This window comes from Micromys minutus, assembly GCF_963924665.1.
Source record: "Micromys minutus genome assembly, chromosome: 10".
Lineage (NCBI taxonomy): Eukaryota > Metazoa > Chordata > Mammalia > Rodentia > Muridae > Micromys > Micromys minutus.
Genome location: NC_137979.1, coordinates 2,404,383 through 2,421,049, shown reverse-complemented (window position 1 = coordinate 2,421,049; position 16,667 = coordinate 2,404,383). Strand labels below are relative to the sequence as shown.

At 45.7% G+C, this 16,667-nt stretch overlaps 2 protein-coding genes and 1 pseudogene across 3 annotated transcripts; 2 read left to right on the top strand and 1 right to left on the bottom strand.

The window, feature by feature from the left end:
• Positions 1 to 2,579: 2,579 nt before the first annotated feature.
• Positions 2,580 to 3,521, top strand: LOC308425077 (olfactory receptor 2V2-like; the record flags this gene model as incomplete). The annotated part of the gene is made up of 1 exon (XM_080922278.1): positions 2,580 to 3,521. One exon carries the CDS (start codon positions 2,580 to 2,582, stop codon positions 3,519 to 3,521), a length of 942 nt encoding a protein of 313 aa, XP_080778404.1.
• Positions 3,522 to 11,144: 7,623 nt separating this feature from the next.
• On the top strand, positions 11,145 to 13,424 carry LOC308426268 (succinate dehydrogenase assembly factor 4, mitochondrial-like; annotated as a pseudogene). The gene is made up of 2 exons: positions 11,145 to 11,193; positions 13,079 to 13,424. The product of its transcript is annotated as a succinate dehydrogenase assembly factor 4, mitochondrial-like (transcript).
• Positions 13,425 to 15,070: 1,646 nt separating this feature from the next.
• LOC308426597 (interferon-gamma-inducible GTPase 10-like) lies at positions 15,071 to 16,333 on the bottom strand (the record flags this gene model as incomplete). The annotated part of the gene is made up of 1 exon (XM_080924429.1): positions 15,071 to 16,333. One exon carries the CDS (start codon positions 16,331 to 16,333, stop codon positions 15,071 to 15,073), a length of 1,263 nt encoding a protein of 420 aa, XP_080780555.1.
• Between the last annotated feature and the right edge of the window lie 334 nt (positions 16,334 to 16,667).

Sequence of the window (16,667 nt, the reverse complement as noted above, 5' to 3'; positions counted from 1 at the left end):
ATGGTAACAGACTAAGCCTCTGAAACTGTAAGCCAGCCCTCAGTTCAATGATTCGTTTTATAAGAGTTAGGTTGCTCATGGTGTCTTGTCTTAGCAAAGGTTTCTATTCCTGCACAAAACATCATGACCAAAAAGCAAGTTGAGGAAGATAGGGTTTATCAGCTTACACTTCCATATCGCTGTTCATCACCAAAGAAAGTCAGGACTGGAACTCAAGCAGGTCAGGAAGCAGGAGCTGATGCAGAGGCCATGGAGGGATGTTACTTACTGGCTTGCTTCCCATGGCTTGCTCAGCCTGCTTTCTTATAGAACCCAGGTCTACCAGCCCAGGGATGACACCACCCACAATGGGCGGGGCCAGGGATGGCTCCACCCACAATGGGCTGTCCCCCACCTTGATCACTAGTTGAGGAAATGCCTTACAGCTGGATCTCATGGAGGCTTTTCCTCAACTGAGGCTCCTTTCTCTGTGATAACTTCAACTTGTATCAAGTTGACAGGAAACCAGCCTGAACAGGTCTCTTCATAAAACTAGATAGTGACTAAAATAGTACCTCCTGTTGGTCTTGGACTTTCTATTCTCCTCCCTCAGCTTTCCAAGTGCTGGTATTACAATCTGAACCACCACACCTAGCCAGTGCTCACGTTGTATTCAAGTATGATACCTCACCAAATTCTGTACATGTCATAAGCAACTAGCAGACATATACTGACTTGGGGATGGAAAAGGAAGGGCAAGTTTGGACCACAGCCGCAGAGAGGATCTGAGGAGGCCGCACAGTTGAGGTCCTGTCATGGCTCCTGGATATCACAAGGATGAGGTGACAGAACATAAAGAAACTAACCCTAAATTTCTACATCTCTGACCTCCGGCTGGCCCAGAGGCTAAAACCTCCAGGTAGCCTTCTCTGTCTGTCCCCCTGGCCCTGCACCAGCTATTGTCTCCAAGTTCCCTCTTTGAGTGGCTTTAATTGTAAGCTTGGGACTCTGGTTCCAGAGCGGACATTTTCAGGCTCTCGTGGGACTTTCTTACTCAGTCTTTGTACTGAGCTCCTGTGTGGACAATAGGAGGCAGTTCTGCAAGGCAAGTAAGAGAGAGAACAGGGGTTGGGGTGGGGGGACAGATGTCAGTGAGTGGCCTTCAGTTCCTAGATGCTGGTTCTGACCCATCACCATCTCAATAACTCAGTCTACCATCTCCTCTATTCCTTATCTATAATGCATCATAATTATACTTATTTATGGGATTCAGAATAATATTTAACATACATAATATGTAATGATAAGATTGTGGAAATGGCATATGTACCATGTCAAATATTTCTTATTTTGTCAACTTTCTCCTCAGGAGAAGATGCTGTGTATCTGAGACACGCTGAAATAGAGTCCCCAGGGTGGTAAGTCACCCACAGCCTGGCTGAGAAGTTGGTGCAGCTGGGGAAGGAGATCAAATTTGTGGAGAACAGCTACTTCCTGTCCTCTCACCTAGTAAGTACAAGCACGGGAAAGGACAATTAAATGATTTGGGTAGACGTCCCTCCACCGGGTATCTGTGCTGAGTTTCTGTGTTGTTTCTCTACGGGAAACCTGACAAAGGTGAGTGCTGGACTCTTTCTTGCCCCAACACACGCACCCACACACACAGACATTTTCACATTTGTAAAGCCATAGTAACAGTCCTTGGTTCATTTCCCTATTTATATTTATTGTTTCTATTTATAAATTAGCATATCCTCTTCATTTATCAAGGGCTTGTTGCTGAGTTTTTTAGTTTTTTTTTTTAATTAATTTATTTATTATGTATTTGTGGGGAGTTTTTTGCCAGTCAGTCTTGTACTTTATTGTCCTCGTCACCTCAGGCCTTGACAGCGTGCTTGCGCAGTAGGTACTTCCGCTGCTGCTTCTTGGTCTTCAGCTTCTCCTCCTGCTTGGTGAGCCGGTGGCGCATGGCTCTAGTTTCCTTGGGTCACAGGTCCGGGGGCTTGTACTTCTCTCCTTGTAGAATTCCCTGAGGTTTTCCTTTTGAGTCTAACAGTGAGGACACGGACAACGGATTTGCTTAGGACTCGTATCTTGGAGAGCTGGGACGCTTCGCCGCCTGTCACTTTGGCGACCCGAAGCTGGAACAGTTCCACCTTCAGATCCTCAAGTTGTTTCAACAGCTCCTCCTTCTTGCCGCGCAGGTCCTGAGCTTTAATCTTGGCCACTGCTGCGTGTTCGTGTGTTCACCGCTGAGACCGCCCGGTTCAAGAGCGTATTTGTTTATTTATTTAACTTACATCTAAATGACAGCTTCCCCTCACTCCTTTCCTTCCTGTCCCTTTCTCTCACCTATCCCCCCAATGCTTTTATTTTTCTAATGAAAGGAGAGGAGAGGACAAGATATCACGATCCAGCATGTGGGCTAAAACTAACTCTTAGTGAGTTACAGTCATAACACCAGAAAGAAACACAATTGTATTTATTTTTCATTCGAAATGCAAGTGTCAGTCTGGGATGAGATGCAAGAGAGAGGTGTATCAACTAATATGTCTTTGTCTATGTTTTCAGATAGTCCAGCACAGCAGCAGAGCATTGACATGTGGCTGAACCAGTCATCCACAGATGACTTTATCCTCCTGGGCATCTTCTCCTACAGCCTGAAAGATCTTCTTCTCTTCTCTGTGGTCATGCTAGTCTTCACAGCAGCACTGTGTGGGAATGTCCTCCTCATCCTCCTCATCTACACGGACTCCCGACTTCATACCCCCATGTACTTCTTCCTCAGTCAGCTCTCCCTCATGGACCTCATGCTGGTCTGTACCAATGTGCCCAAGATGGCAGTCAACTTCCTGTCTGGCAGGAAGTCCATCTCCTTTGCCGGTTGTGGCATACAAATTGGACTCTTTGTCTGTCTTGTGGGGTCTGAGGGGCTCTTGCTGGGACTCATGGCTTATGATCGCTATGTGGCTATTAGCCACCCACTTCACTATCCCGTTCTCATGAATCAGAAGGTCTGTCTGCAGATTGTTGGGAGCTCCTGGGCCATTGGGATAGTGGATGGTCTGGTACAGATGGTGGTGGTAATGACCTTTCCCTATTGTAGCTTGAGAGAGGTGGACCACTTCTTCTGTGAGATGCTCTCCTTGCTGAAGCTGGCCTGTGTGGACACATCTGTATTTGAGAAGGTAGTGTTTGTTTGCTGTGTCCTCATGCTGCTGTTTCCCTTCTCCATCATTGTAGCCTCCTATACTCGCATCCTAGGAAGTGTACTTCGTATGCACTCTGCTAAATCCCAGAAAAAGGCTCTGGCCACCTGTTCCTCCCACCTGACAGCTGTCTCCTTCTTCTATGGAGCAGCCATGTTCATCTACCTGAGGCCAAGACAATACCGGAGCCCAAGCCAGGACAAGATGGTGTCCATCTTCTACACAGTCCTCACTCCTATGCTCAACCCCCTCATTTATAGCTTGAGGAATCGAGATGTGAAAGCAGCGCTGCAGAAAGGGCTGGACCGCTGCAGGACTGGCATCCAGCACTGAGCTCTGGAGTTGGACTGTGTCTCATCGTAGCCATGTCATGACCATCTGTGTGCAATCACAGTTTCATCTCTGACAGTGAGGTGCGTGACACCTGCATTCTGGGACAGGTCATTATAAACCAAAAACCAGTACTAAGTATATCTCTTGTGACAAATGGGTTTTTCCCTCAGTCTTTTGCAGACTCCTTTCTAAGTACTTTACAGGGGAAGAGAAAGCTCTGGTAAGTCAAGCACTGAGGTATCAGGGCATTGAGATTGTAACACTTATCACTTAAGTAGAGTGTTGTCTTTACCAGAACACTTAAGCCCTTCTCACTGGTGTTCACAGAGTCTCTAACATTTCAGGTGCTGAGGCATGTGTGGCCATTTTGCTCTAATTTACATACTGGTCATGTGCCTTCTTTGTTTATAAAGCTACCACTGTTCTGTTATTTATATGATACAGCCTCCATTTGTGGGATAAATGGAAAGTCTTCCCGATGGCAGAAAGCAAGGCTCTAGAATTCTGTTGAGAGAGTTCTCATCCTTATCCTGTGAAATCTCGTTAAGGATGCTTTACTGAATGAAAATGGAATATTGCACTACTCAGGAGAAACAGGATGAAGATGGGTTATTTCCTTATTCTGTATGTGGGACTTAGAAGATACCCATGAGAGTAATGGATGCACTTGGTCCTAAAGCAAAACTGAGACTGTCTATCACCTCGGTTCTAATCGTTCTTATTGTTTTTTCTGTGCTTGAGGCTGAATCTCAATATGATGCTTAAGATGACCCCAGTCATCTGGGCACTGCAGGTGTCCAGCTTCATAGTATTTAGACTAACCTGTTTCCCATTTAGGTTGAAGACCTCAGCAAAATTTAAACTTTTATTCAATCCTATTTACATTCCGACTATAAGTCAGACTCACATCCATTTTGCAGAATCAGAAATCTATTGTTTGCCCACATTTGTAGTAAAATCATCTTTGCATGAAAATCCAGTTGTCTTTTTGAAAGCACAGAGCAAAGTGCATAGTTATAAATAAGTGGCCAGAAGTCTTGCTAAGCCTTGGAAGGTGCTTGGTCAGCCTCAGGCTTTGGTCCTGGAGAACAGTAGCCTTAATGTGACTTTTAAGAAGTGGGATTGGTGAGATGGAACTCATTGGTAAAATGTCCACTTAGTATGTTTGGAGTGTTGAATTCAATCCCTGCACCAGAGAGAGAGAGAGAGAGAGAGAGAGAGAGAGAGAGAGAGAGAGAGAGAAACAGAGAGAGAGAGAGAGAGAAACAGAGAGAGAGAGAGAGAGAGAGAGAGAGAGAGAGAGAGAGAGAGAACAGAGGGAGAGACAGAGAACAGAGAGAGAAACAGAGACAAAAACAGAGTACTGCTTTGGCAATATGTCATCTGAGCTAAAGTCTCAAAACAAGCATTTTGTAATGAACATGCTTATTTCAAAGAACTTTACAGAGTGGCTTCCTTCCCTGAGATCCCTAACTGCCAAGGGAAAATCTCCAAAGAATTGTGAAAGTAAAAGCTGTGTGTCCTTGTAGCTCAGATTTTCCACTGGATGAGAGCATGTACCTTACTTTACTGATCCCTGGCTGATGCCTCTTAGGTGGTGCCCCAGCCAGGAAACTGATTTGTGTTTATAGTACTAAATATATGTGTGGCTCCTCTTCTCTTCCTACCCAACCAGCTGCCTTGTCCAAATTTTAATCTGACCAGATTCTCTTCCCCCAGAAAGCGTTTTCTGTTAACCTCATGTACATTAGATCTCCCTTGTATTTTTCACATATCAAACCCCACATATCATGTATGAACCAGAACCATTCATCCACAAGCACTGAACCTGTAGAATTAATGCATCGATCTTCTAAGAGGACACAAATCCGATCTCACAAGTTTTGGATACCTGTCTGTGCGGATGCAGATTTATCGTCCCAGATACTTCTAAGGCAAGAGAGTTGCCTAATTCTAGGAATTATTGAGACTCTATCTATAAATAAAAACTAAATTTTGAAAAATGTTCTGCTATTAACTGGGTTTGGTGGCAAAGTCTATCAATCTGGGACCCATGAAGTGGACGCAGAATGCTCAAAAAATTAGTATCATCCTCAGTTGCACTGCAAGTTCAAAGCCAACCTAGCACTAACGCCAAATGAAGAGACACACACATAGAGAGACAGAGAGAGGGAGAGAGAGACAGAGAGAGAGACAGACAGAGACAGAGAGAAACAGAGAGAGAGAAAAGGAGAAGGAGGGAGAGAGAGAGCGAGAGAAGAAGAAGGAGGGAGGGAGGGAGAGAGACAGAGAGAAACAGAGAGAGAGAAGGAGAAGGAGGGAGGGAGAGACAGAGACAGACAGACAGACACACACACACACAGAGAGAGAGAGAGAGAGAGAGAGAGAGAGAGAGAGAGAGAGAGAGAGTTTAGGTAGGCTGAGGACATAGCTCAGCTGATGAAGGACCTGCCTCCCAAAACTCTGGTAGTACATGCCTATAGACCCAGCACTTGAGAGGTGGAGGCAGGAGGATTAGAAGTTCATCACAGACTTTGAAACTTGTTTCAATTTAAAAAAAACAAATACTTTTAAAAACAGCATTAAAATATTTTTCTAACTTTGGCCTGAGTCATGGTGATTTGGGGTGTTGCTGTTTTATCTGCTCCTTTAGGATATATATGATGTGTCCACTGCGATTCCTAGACAAAGGCCAGTTTGCAGTGATTGTGTTTGCAGCAATGAGTCTTAAACCCAGCACCTTGGCATGCTACACAAAGATCTACCATGAGTCTTAAACCCAGAATTGGAAAGCTATGCAAAGGATTACCATGAGCTGATACACTTAATTCCAATCAGGATTTCAATGCACAGGTATCTATTGATCAGCTACTATCCCACAGACATTGGGTAATTTAGGGTCACAAGAGACTTTCCTTTTGTCTAGGCATATAATTCAATTAACTGAAAAATGTGTCTAATAAAAGAAAGGCTATTGAAATAAAAGACTCAAAAAGATGAACATTACCTTTTATTGTCTGCCTGAGTGCAGATTTAAAAAATAGGGTTGATGGATGCTACTTGGAAGGTAAACAGAGACCAACAGGAAGTGGGAACACAGGAGAAAATCCTGCTTTCATGAAATGTTTAGCTTAGTCTTAGTAGAACACCACAAATGTGCACTCACGCACACACACACACACACACACAGTTTACATCATATGTGCTGAGCAACTCACTTATAAAAATATTCTAACTACAGGTTATTTACTATGGAAAAAGTTATTATTGCCTAGGGTGTGTTGCCTGCATTTACATATGTACTTAAGAAAAGTGTTGGGTACGGTCTGTCCTTCCGAAAGATGTGCTGATGCAGTGATGGTGGTGGGAGTGGCCAAACAATGACAGGTCCATACCTCAAGAGGGAGCCAACATCTGACACTGCCTGGATGGAGGACATCACAGAGGCCCAGGTTAGAACCAAACTCAACTGGGGTAAGTGTGAGGAGCTAAATGAAATGATTTCTAATAATATTCTGCTATTCTTGATTAGTACCCAGTCCTCAGAGAGGCATCAACCAGCAATGTCTGGGAGCAGCTGCAGATCCCACAGCCAAACACTAGGTGGAGACATATGGACGCTCAGTGTAAAATATCTTTTATTCTCCTGCATGAAGTGCCATCACTAAGGCTTACTGCCTCCATCTGCTAACCTAGGACTAGTTCCAGAAGGTTCTAGCTTCCCTACAGTCTTATCTAGACCTAGGATGTTTTCAGCCTCTGATATCTGCTGCTGAATGAGCTCAGCCTTTCTTGTTCCTTCTGAGCTCTGGCTGATTTCAACTCAGCTGTTCTCACTCAAACTTAAGTACCTGCTCCTCACCACCACCATCTTTCCTAAACTGCTCTGCTTGACTTCAATCCAACTCTAAGACTATGTTCTAATCTCTGGCTCCTCATTCTGTGGCTCATTCTTGATGAGGTCCCGGGTCATTCAAATAATGAAAAAGGCCCACCGAAGTCAGAAATAAACCACGGGTGATTTTATTCACCACGAGGAAATGCTCCTAGCTGGCCTGGGTCATGATCAGACTGGGACCCATCAAATAAGACCTTAAAGGGCAGAGCAGTCTCCTTTTGAAGCACAAATGAGCAGATGTTCAGGGGATAGTAAAGAAGGAATCATAAATTGACAGTCAGTTCTCAGGCCTAGGGTGTGGCAAATAGCAGGATGTTTGCACAGGCTCAAGGCTGTTGAAAGGCAGCCGTCTTACCTCAGCCTCTGTGGGGCTCAGGGAGGTCAGTTGGTTTAACTGCAGCTGAAAAGAACTCAGCACTTGAGGTTGTGCAGTAAGATGTGGGCAGCACACCAATGGCTGCAGTTACTCTGGGCTCCTCGGTTCTGTTGTTACCTGGGTCTAGTTTAGCTCGTTCTCTCTCCAATATGGCTCTGTAAAGTTCTCCTGGTAAACTGTCATCTCTCTCCTCAGTCTCCATCTCTCTCTCCTCGGTCTCCATCTCTCTCTCCTCAGTCTCCATCTCCCTCTCCTCAGTCTCTCTCTGCTCTCTCTTTGTCTCTCTCTGTGTCTGTCTGTGTCTGTCTGTCTGTCTGTCTCTCTCTCTCTCTCTCTCTCTCTCTCTCTCTCTCTCTCTCTCTCTCTCTCTCTTTCTGTCCTTCTCTGTTCCCCCTTCACTAACCTTATGGCTGTGCTCCTGTCCGTCTGCCTCAGCCCCTTCTTGAGGTCCTCACTCCCCTCCCTTCCCCAAATAAGCCTTCTTTATACCAAGTTTATCACATGGCATGATTTCTTGAGGGTGGGGGACTCCCTGGCATGGACCTACCAGGTGCCCCTGCCCACCACTGCATATTTTATAACACTGGGTGGTGATGGGGGTGGGGTTTCCTGATGAAAGTCTTTTAGTATAAAACTTTCCTTCTTACAAATGTAAAGTCACTATCAATAGCCTGGGGTAAGGGACAGCGGTGCGGTGATGGAAAGGTCAGACAAGGGATCCCAGAGGTGCTAACATGTATAACCTAACCAAGTTAAGTCAGCCCAGTTAGGGAGCATTGCCACCCATGCACAGTGACCATGACAAATACTGGTGTCCGGTGGAAAGTGGCAGCTGTGAAGGAATCAGGAATGGGAATGCTTTAGAAGGGTCAGCAGGAGCCTCTAATGGTAGAGTGACCGAGTTAGAAAAGGCTAGCCCTTGAGAGTAACTGCTGTGTGGTAACCTGCAACCAGTCACACCTGTCCCCAACTGACGTGGGAAATGAAATGATGTTGCCTCATGGACGAGGAAGACTTGTTCACAGCACTGTACCTAGGACAAGATCATTCGAGGACCATGATGAAGGATTGTATCAGAATTCAGTGGCACAGTCATCTCACCTGCAAGGGAAGCGAATAGCCACATGGGGGCAGCAGAAAGCCAAGAAGAGCCCGTCCAGGCCTGCGTGTGAGAATGGGATCTGGCTTTGTGCATTTGCTTTTCTTCTAGTTGTGTTTTTGGTTGTTGGTTTGGATTTAGATTTGGAAAAAGGGGATCTTACATAACCCAGGTTTTACTGGCACCAGGATGACCTTGAACACCTGATCTTCCTGCCTGTGCTTTTCAAATCCTGGGCGTCCAGGCATGCAGAGCCATGTGCGGTTAGCTTTTGTTTTAAGAGGTAATAGTAGACATTGTTCTCCTTAGGTTTTCTTCACAGTTGTTGCTGAAATATATAGTTTTTGGTACCAAGAAAACATTTTCACAGACATGTGAGCTTAGCCTTGAAACGTAGAGCCAGTGATAGGTAACGAGAGAACGGAGTCCAGAACGTTCTATTTCCCTCAACAGGCTTCACGGGCTCTGTGCACCCATGTGCCCAGCTATTAAGTAGAGATGGAGGCAGAACCAGGGCGAGCATTTGCTCAGCGTGTGTGAGACTCAATGTCTAAGGCTGCAAAAGAAAGGAAAAAAGTGTTTGCTTCAGATTAGCTGAGTTTGCTTATTTCGGTGCAGTCTGTGGTTTGTGCCTGGTGGTTTGACATTGGACCCAGGCCTTCCTCATGCTGAGTACACTCTCCCACTGAGCTCCACACAGCTTTGTTTACTGTTGCTGTGGCTCAACGCAGAAACATTCCCCCACTGTCTTCTGCTTTGAATGACTGTTCCCGAAGCTGTTGTCATTTCGGAGGCTCTGGGTCCTTTAGGAGGTGGGTCCTGGCTGGTAGAAGGAAATCACCAGTTTCTGGTCCACAAAGATGTAAACAGTCTGCCACACAGGTCTGCAACCAAGGACTAAGCCACTCTGCCCAGGCTTCCGTAGCTTCTCTCAAATCACAAGGTCAATTAACCTCTCCTTCCTTAAGCTGTTTTCTTTTGATATTGTTGCTAATTAACATGAATGTTTCTCAACAACTCGCGGGCATGTCCTTAGTTAGTTGCAAATAATATAAAAATAACCTTCATCTGTCTAATCTACGGAATAGCACAGCCAAGCCAAACCTGCTTAAGTTGCTAGCGTGTATTTGCTTGCAGGTAGATGAAATTGTCTTACAGCCAGGTACACAGTAAACTGCTATCTCATGCGATATGTTAAATGTCTGTATTCGAAAGGAGAAATATGCTTGTAACTGTACAAACAGCCGTGTGCCCTCGTGCCGCTAGGAGGGCTGAGAGCTGTGGTCCACTGTGGCGGACCCTCCCGAGAAGGTGTCAGTAGGCGAGGTTGCCTGGAGAAGGACCCAAATTCAACAGCTGCCACACCATTTCTGCTGAATGCACTTCACATCAGTGCTGTCCAGTGGAACCACTGGGACTGTCTACAGTTACCAAGACCACCATGGTTGTGTTGAGATCTACATAAGATGGGCAACTTAGAAGGTAGTTAAAATACAAGAAAGAACTTATGGGCCACAGTGGTGAGGACCTCAAAAGACAGAGCAAGCGGCCCGTACAGGACACACTGCTGCTCAGAACCAAGCTGCTGGCCGGACTCTAAGGTGTGTATGGCTTGTTTCTGCCCCTCACAAGACTGGACTCCAAGCTCTGAGTCTCAGCTGCTGCCTCTCCCTGCCTGCTCCCTAACATCTGCTTTCTGGGCTCTGGCCTGCTGTGCCCTCCACATGGGCACCTCTCTTAGTCCTGCAGCTTGCTAATACCTCTGACCTTCTACACCCACGGGGACATCTCCCTTTTCCCCTGGTCTCTCCCATCTCCTCCTCTACTGCAAGAGCTACAGTGTCTTCTGCAGCACCCTGGAACCCTTCCCCCCACTTGGAGCTCCTTAGGTTTCTCCGTGGAGCCTCCTACTCTGCCACCCACCACCGGTAGGTTGTTGGTTTGAGGCCTTTAAAACATCACGGCTCTTTACCACGGCCACCTTTTCTTGTATTCTTAATACAGGCGTCTAAAGCTATGCGTTTCCCGCAGGCCTACCTCAGCCACAGCCCAAGCTTTGGATATCATGTGATTTATCTTCACTTGGTTTCCTGCTTACTTTATGATACTCTTTGACCCTGTAGAAATAAACAATAAAAATCCAAAGTGAAAGCAAGCATGGAGTATTTACTCAAGAGTTTGCTCTAGCAAGAAGTCAGCCAGCTGTGTTTAGCATCTGGCAGAGACTCAAAGGTAGGTAGGGGAGTGGGAATGGGAATGACTGGAGAGGGGGAGGCCCTGGGTGTGGCCCTCAGGAAGAGTAAGTGAGATGGATTTCATGAGCTTCATTTCAGGGCCACAGTTGATGTTCCCTGTGGGTCTGCACAGTTGGAGGCAGAGGCATATAAACAAGGAAGGTTAATTAATCAGGTCTTTAGCATACAAAGTAAGGGTTTAGTCATGGCACCTCCATACACATTGATAAGTTATTCTCTGCTGGTAAAGTGAGCCAGTTCAGGCCAAATCAGAGTATTGTAAAGGCAAGTTTATTGGGAAACAACCCCCCAATGGGTTCATTGATCCCAAGCTGTGAGGCCCAGGGGAGTCCCCATGGGAAAGGAGACAGAAGATGAGAGACAGACAGAGGGGGAGGGAGGGAAGGAAGGAGGGAGGGAGAGAGAGAGAGAGAGAGAGAGAGAGAGAGAGAGAGAGGGGGAGAGAGAGAGAGGGAGAGAGAGAGGGAGGGAGGGAGGGAGAGAGAGAGAGAGAGGGAGGGAAGGAGGGAGAGAGAGAGGGAGAGAGAGAGGGGGAAGGGAGGGAGGGAAGGAGGGAGAGAGGGGGGAGGGAGGGAGAGAGAGAATACAGAGATGGGGAGAGAGAGACCAAAATGTCTGCATTATATAGGAAAGAGCTTCTTGGGGAAGGGAAGCTCAGCTGGAAAGTTCAAGGGGTTGGGCAGGTACACCAGCCATGCCCTGTAACAGGTAGGGACCAAGGGTTGCTGGGAGAACATGGTCCACTTTGGTAAATTAAATGTGCACTTCAGCCCCTTGGCATGGGTCTGAATCCCAACACATATGTCATTAAACTTTGTCGTCATTCACTTCCTCCCCCATTGCCATCCCCCATGACCCCTTCCCCACAGCCCCTCCCGTTCCCCAGTTAGTTCCAATCTCTGCTTTTGTGTTGTTGTGTTGCGTTGTTGTTGTGTTGTTGTGCTCCACTGCCTTCTCTATTTCCCACTAGCCATAAGATCTCTTCCCCTTTCCTGATCCCTTTTCTGGTCTCGTGACCTATGAACACATCCTCACATAAAAGTGTACACACACACACACACACACACACACACACACACACACCATTTTAAATCTAGCCTTTACATATGAGAGAATCACAAAGTCTAACACCAATGTCCTCTCCTATCCACATCACATTTGAAGCTGGCCTTCCCAGAATGCCTCAGAAAGGGGCTTGAGATGATTCCAGCAGCTCTCGCCTGCAGATGAAGCCAGATGGGACACAGACCACACGCCACTTTACCCCAGCAAGCTTTCCTCTGGTGTTTTTGAATGTGTCCAGGCTCAGCTAGGTAACCTAAATTCTTATCTTTGCTGCTGTCAGATTGCAGCAGGCACGTGTTCAATGTCATCTGATCCATTTTTATAATTTTTGTGTTTATCATTGTTGTTATTGTTACCTGTGCATGTGTGTTGTTGTTGGGGAAGATGGACAGTTTGCTGTGGCACATGTGTGAATGTCAGAGAACAATTCTGTGGTGTTGATTCTCTTCTGCCTCCTTTACATGGATGCAGGGATTTGACTTCTGGTCTCCAGGCCTGTGTGGCAAACGCTTTTTACCCACTGAGCCATCTCACCAGCTGGCTACCTGGTCTTCCAAAGCCCCTCTAACAGTCTGAGGAGAAAATCTGGCGTACCATACCTGTCCCCTTAGATGACATCTCCTAGCTTCTTCTTCTAAGTGTTTCTTTACAAAAACCCAAACCAAACTCCTTCACACTGAACAGCCATGTGTTTTTCCACCACCTTGTTTGGGATTTCTCCAGGGTGTTGCCTTGAAATAGAGACACAGTGGCCATGTCTCAGCCAGTTACACGTACCATAACACCTTCAGCCTCAAGGTAGACTTATCGGTGAACTTGCAGTCTGAGCCTTAAGTCATGAAGGAAATACACTTCATCCCAAAGGCAAAAGAAAAAAAAAAAAAAAAAAAACAAATCCCACCTGGGTGCACATCCTTTCTGTGTCACAGATGGCTTTTGTCTGGAGAGCAACAAGCTTATCTCTTCAGAATCATTCTTTGAGGAAAATGAGTTACCATGAAGGCCTGAGCCTATGAAGCAAGCCCTTAAGAAGTCAAAGCTGCCTGTCGGTCGTTTTGACTCACCAGATGATTCGCCTGAGGAGAGAGGCCCACCGCAGAAGTTTCCAGATGATGTTAATCCAGTTACCAAAGAAAACGGTGGACCCAGTGGCCCAGAGCCTACACAATACGGAGACTGGGGACGGAAAGGCCGCTGTATTGACTTTTAGGTCACGCAGTCTCACGACTGCAGTCATCTCCTAAATTACTTACTTCACCTTGTTTTCTTTCTCTGCTTTCTTTAAGTGTGTCATTTCCATCATATGAAATGCATGTGATAGCTTTGAGGAGCCAATGCTGCTATAGATCAGGAAAGTGGATTCTCCATGAGCGTGTTAACTTCAGCCTATGTGCGTTGGGGCAGCGAGCCTGTGAGGGGAGCTGTACGCCTTTGTCATGATTTCCTTTAATTTATTTAATCAGTTGCTTATAAAATACACGTGCGAATAAATACCTTTTGAAGATTCTTCTTTAGATTTATTATTTTATTTTTTATAAATATAAGTGGATTATTTTTCTGTATATAAGTATATGCTTAGAGCCCATGAAGGTCAGAAGAAGACATGATACCACCCTGGAACTGGAGTGGTGGGTGGCTGTGAGCCACCATCTGGTTGCTGGGAACTGAACCCAGGACCTCTGCAGCAGCAAGTGTCAAAACCTCTGTGCCATTCTGCCTTCTGCCTTCCTTGAGGAAAACACAAATTCATATGTTAGGACTTCTTTGAAGTGACTCCAGTTTCCTCTCTCCCTCTGTTCATCTTCTGACTCCCTCTGCTGTCCTTAGTCCCCATCAGATTTCTGCCATTTCTGCAACTGGGAGCCCCTGTTCTCACATTAGTGTGTGTGTTCCTAACTACAGATCCCCCTTGACCTCTTATGCATCATGTTCTTTCCTGGGTCTTCTCCTACTTCACTACTTCATCTTGTCCCCACCTCCTGTACCCCGACCTGCAGGACAGTCAACGGGAACAAAAGATGCAAAGAACGGACAGAAAGGCAGGAGGTCTGATCAAGCTGACAAATTTTTATTTTTCACACGCTAGTTTTATACAGGTAGAAGAAGGAAGTAAGCCATGAGGCTAAGAAGAAGGAAATAGGGCATGGGGCTAAGAAGAAGGAAATAGGGCATGGGGCTAAGGGGCTTTCCAGCTAAAGGACTTTTCACAATACCCTCTGTGCCCAGGATGTTGGCTTGGTAAAAAGTTCAGCAGAAAGAACAAAGCACAGTATGTTATTTAGCAGCCTGGCTGCAAGATCCATGCAGGTGGTCTGAATGGCCTGGTGATTGTTTGTACAAGCTGAATCATAGAAGCTGAAGTAGATTACTAATCTAAACTTAACTATTTCATATACTAGATGGCTCCCAACACTCCTGGTCATGTTTTACTATGCCTTTAACCGTGTCCTCATATTTATAGACCATTCTTTATTTCAGTGAGGACGGTATTGAGAGGATAAATGGGAAAAGGAATTGAGAAATGGTGATGTCTGAGTCTCATCTTGTTATTACAGACTTTTTTTAAAATTTGGTGCAAATGGATCAGAAATAGGTTACCTCTTAACATAGAGAATCAGATGGTATGTTGTTGCTGACTATTATCAAGAATAATAAATCAATGAACACAGAAAGCAGGGTATGGGACAAAAATCAATTCACTCATGGTAGTGATCTCTAAAGGAAACCAATGGACATTCTCCATGGAATACACTTCTGTGGACCTTAGGGAAGAGCTGGCCCTGAAGTCTGGTGGAAGGACAACCAACCCTATTGTGAATTTGGACACACAAGCCCTGAAATTTGTTTACTGTTTAGCTAGGCAATATTTACTGTTTCCATCTTTCTCAAGATATGTTTAGCATCATCAACCACTATGTTAAGGAATTGTTTGCGCCTATAGTAGACTTTCAAAGCCTGGATAACTGAAGATTCAGGGCCTCCTTTCACAGCACAAAAAGCTTCAGCCGCATTCCTGGCTTGTGTTACTATGCTGTCATCCTTTACAATGGACCAGAAATCCAAGCACTTGAGTTGGTCCTTGATGTCTTCCAAGGGTGTCTTCAGCTTTTTAGCAATCTCTTCAATGGATTTATCATCCAAGCCAAAATAGCTTCGGTAATCCTTCAAGCACTGTTCTTGTTGAGGCAAATCAAAGCCCATAAAGAAGGTCATAAAGGGGACAAAGGCCACAGCTGCTGACTTCAAGGCATCCAGAAAGATCTTCTCCTGAAGAAAATGTTTCTTTATCTCAATGGAAGCATCAGAGATATTGGGCAAGAGCAGGGCAAACATATGGCGCTTGTGCCCGGGGAGCTCCTTCAGCAAAGTCTCCTCCAGGTCTGGGAAATCAAAAGTACCCAGATCAAAGTTGGAGATCAGAAAGATGCGTGGTTCGGACACTCCAATCTCTATGAGATTAGTCAGACAGTAGTCTCGAATACTCTGAAGGACTGTCTCCTTCATGAAGGTTCTGGGATTGGTTTTCTCTGCATTATATAAGTCACTGTCCACCTTGCTTCTAACAAAGTAGAACTTCTTCCTGGCATCCTTAATTTTCTGGGCCAGGAGGGCATCATTGATGCTGAAGCGGGAAGAAGAAATGATGATGAAGAAGTCATAGTTGGTAAATCCCACTTGGTCTAGATAAGTGTCTATGGAGAAATCGGGAGTCCCGGTCCCAGGCAGGTCCCAGAAGGTCACTTTGGGATATTTTGGGTGTTGGTAGGGGGTTTTATACATAGTGGTCTCCACAGTTCCAACAGCAGCAGCTTCCTCTGCTTCATGGCTCAGCCCTCGCAGGGCATTTATGAAGCTGGACTTGCCAGCCCCAGACTCCCCGATCACAGCCACCTCCAGGACAGCATTCTCTGCAGCAGTAATCGCTTCCTGAATCTGGCTCACGACATCTGGGAGTTTTCCCTCCAGGAGGGCTTTGTGAATACCAGAGAGAGTTTCTGGAGAGAGCATGCCTCCTGCCTTACTGATCAATGTGGAGTACTGAGGCAGGAACTCCATAGCTAATTGTTGGAGGTTCTTTTCTGAAGCACCCTTCAGGAAAGCTGAGATGAACTGATCCATGGCAGGACAATCTGTGAGAAGAAAGAAAGATGAAAGAGGTAAGAGAGAGGATCAGAAAAAGAGAAACCCACCCCTCCAGGCATACCAACCCCTCTGGGTCACTCCTGTCCTCACAGGCTGGTCATGTCACCATAACGCATTTATATTCTGGGAGAGGACACAGAGATTCTCCTTCTTATTGGTTTCAGATTCAAAATAATGACCCCAAGGATGTCCACATCAAACCCCCCAGAATCTGTGAATATATAATTTATACAGAAGTGAGTTGGTGCTGTGATTAAGTTTTCAAGCAAGGTCAATACATTGCATTATATAGATGAACTCAAGTGCAAAT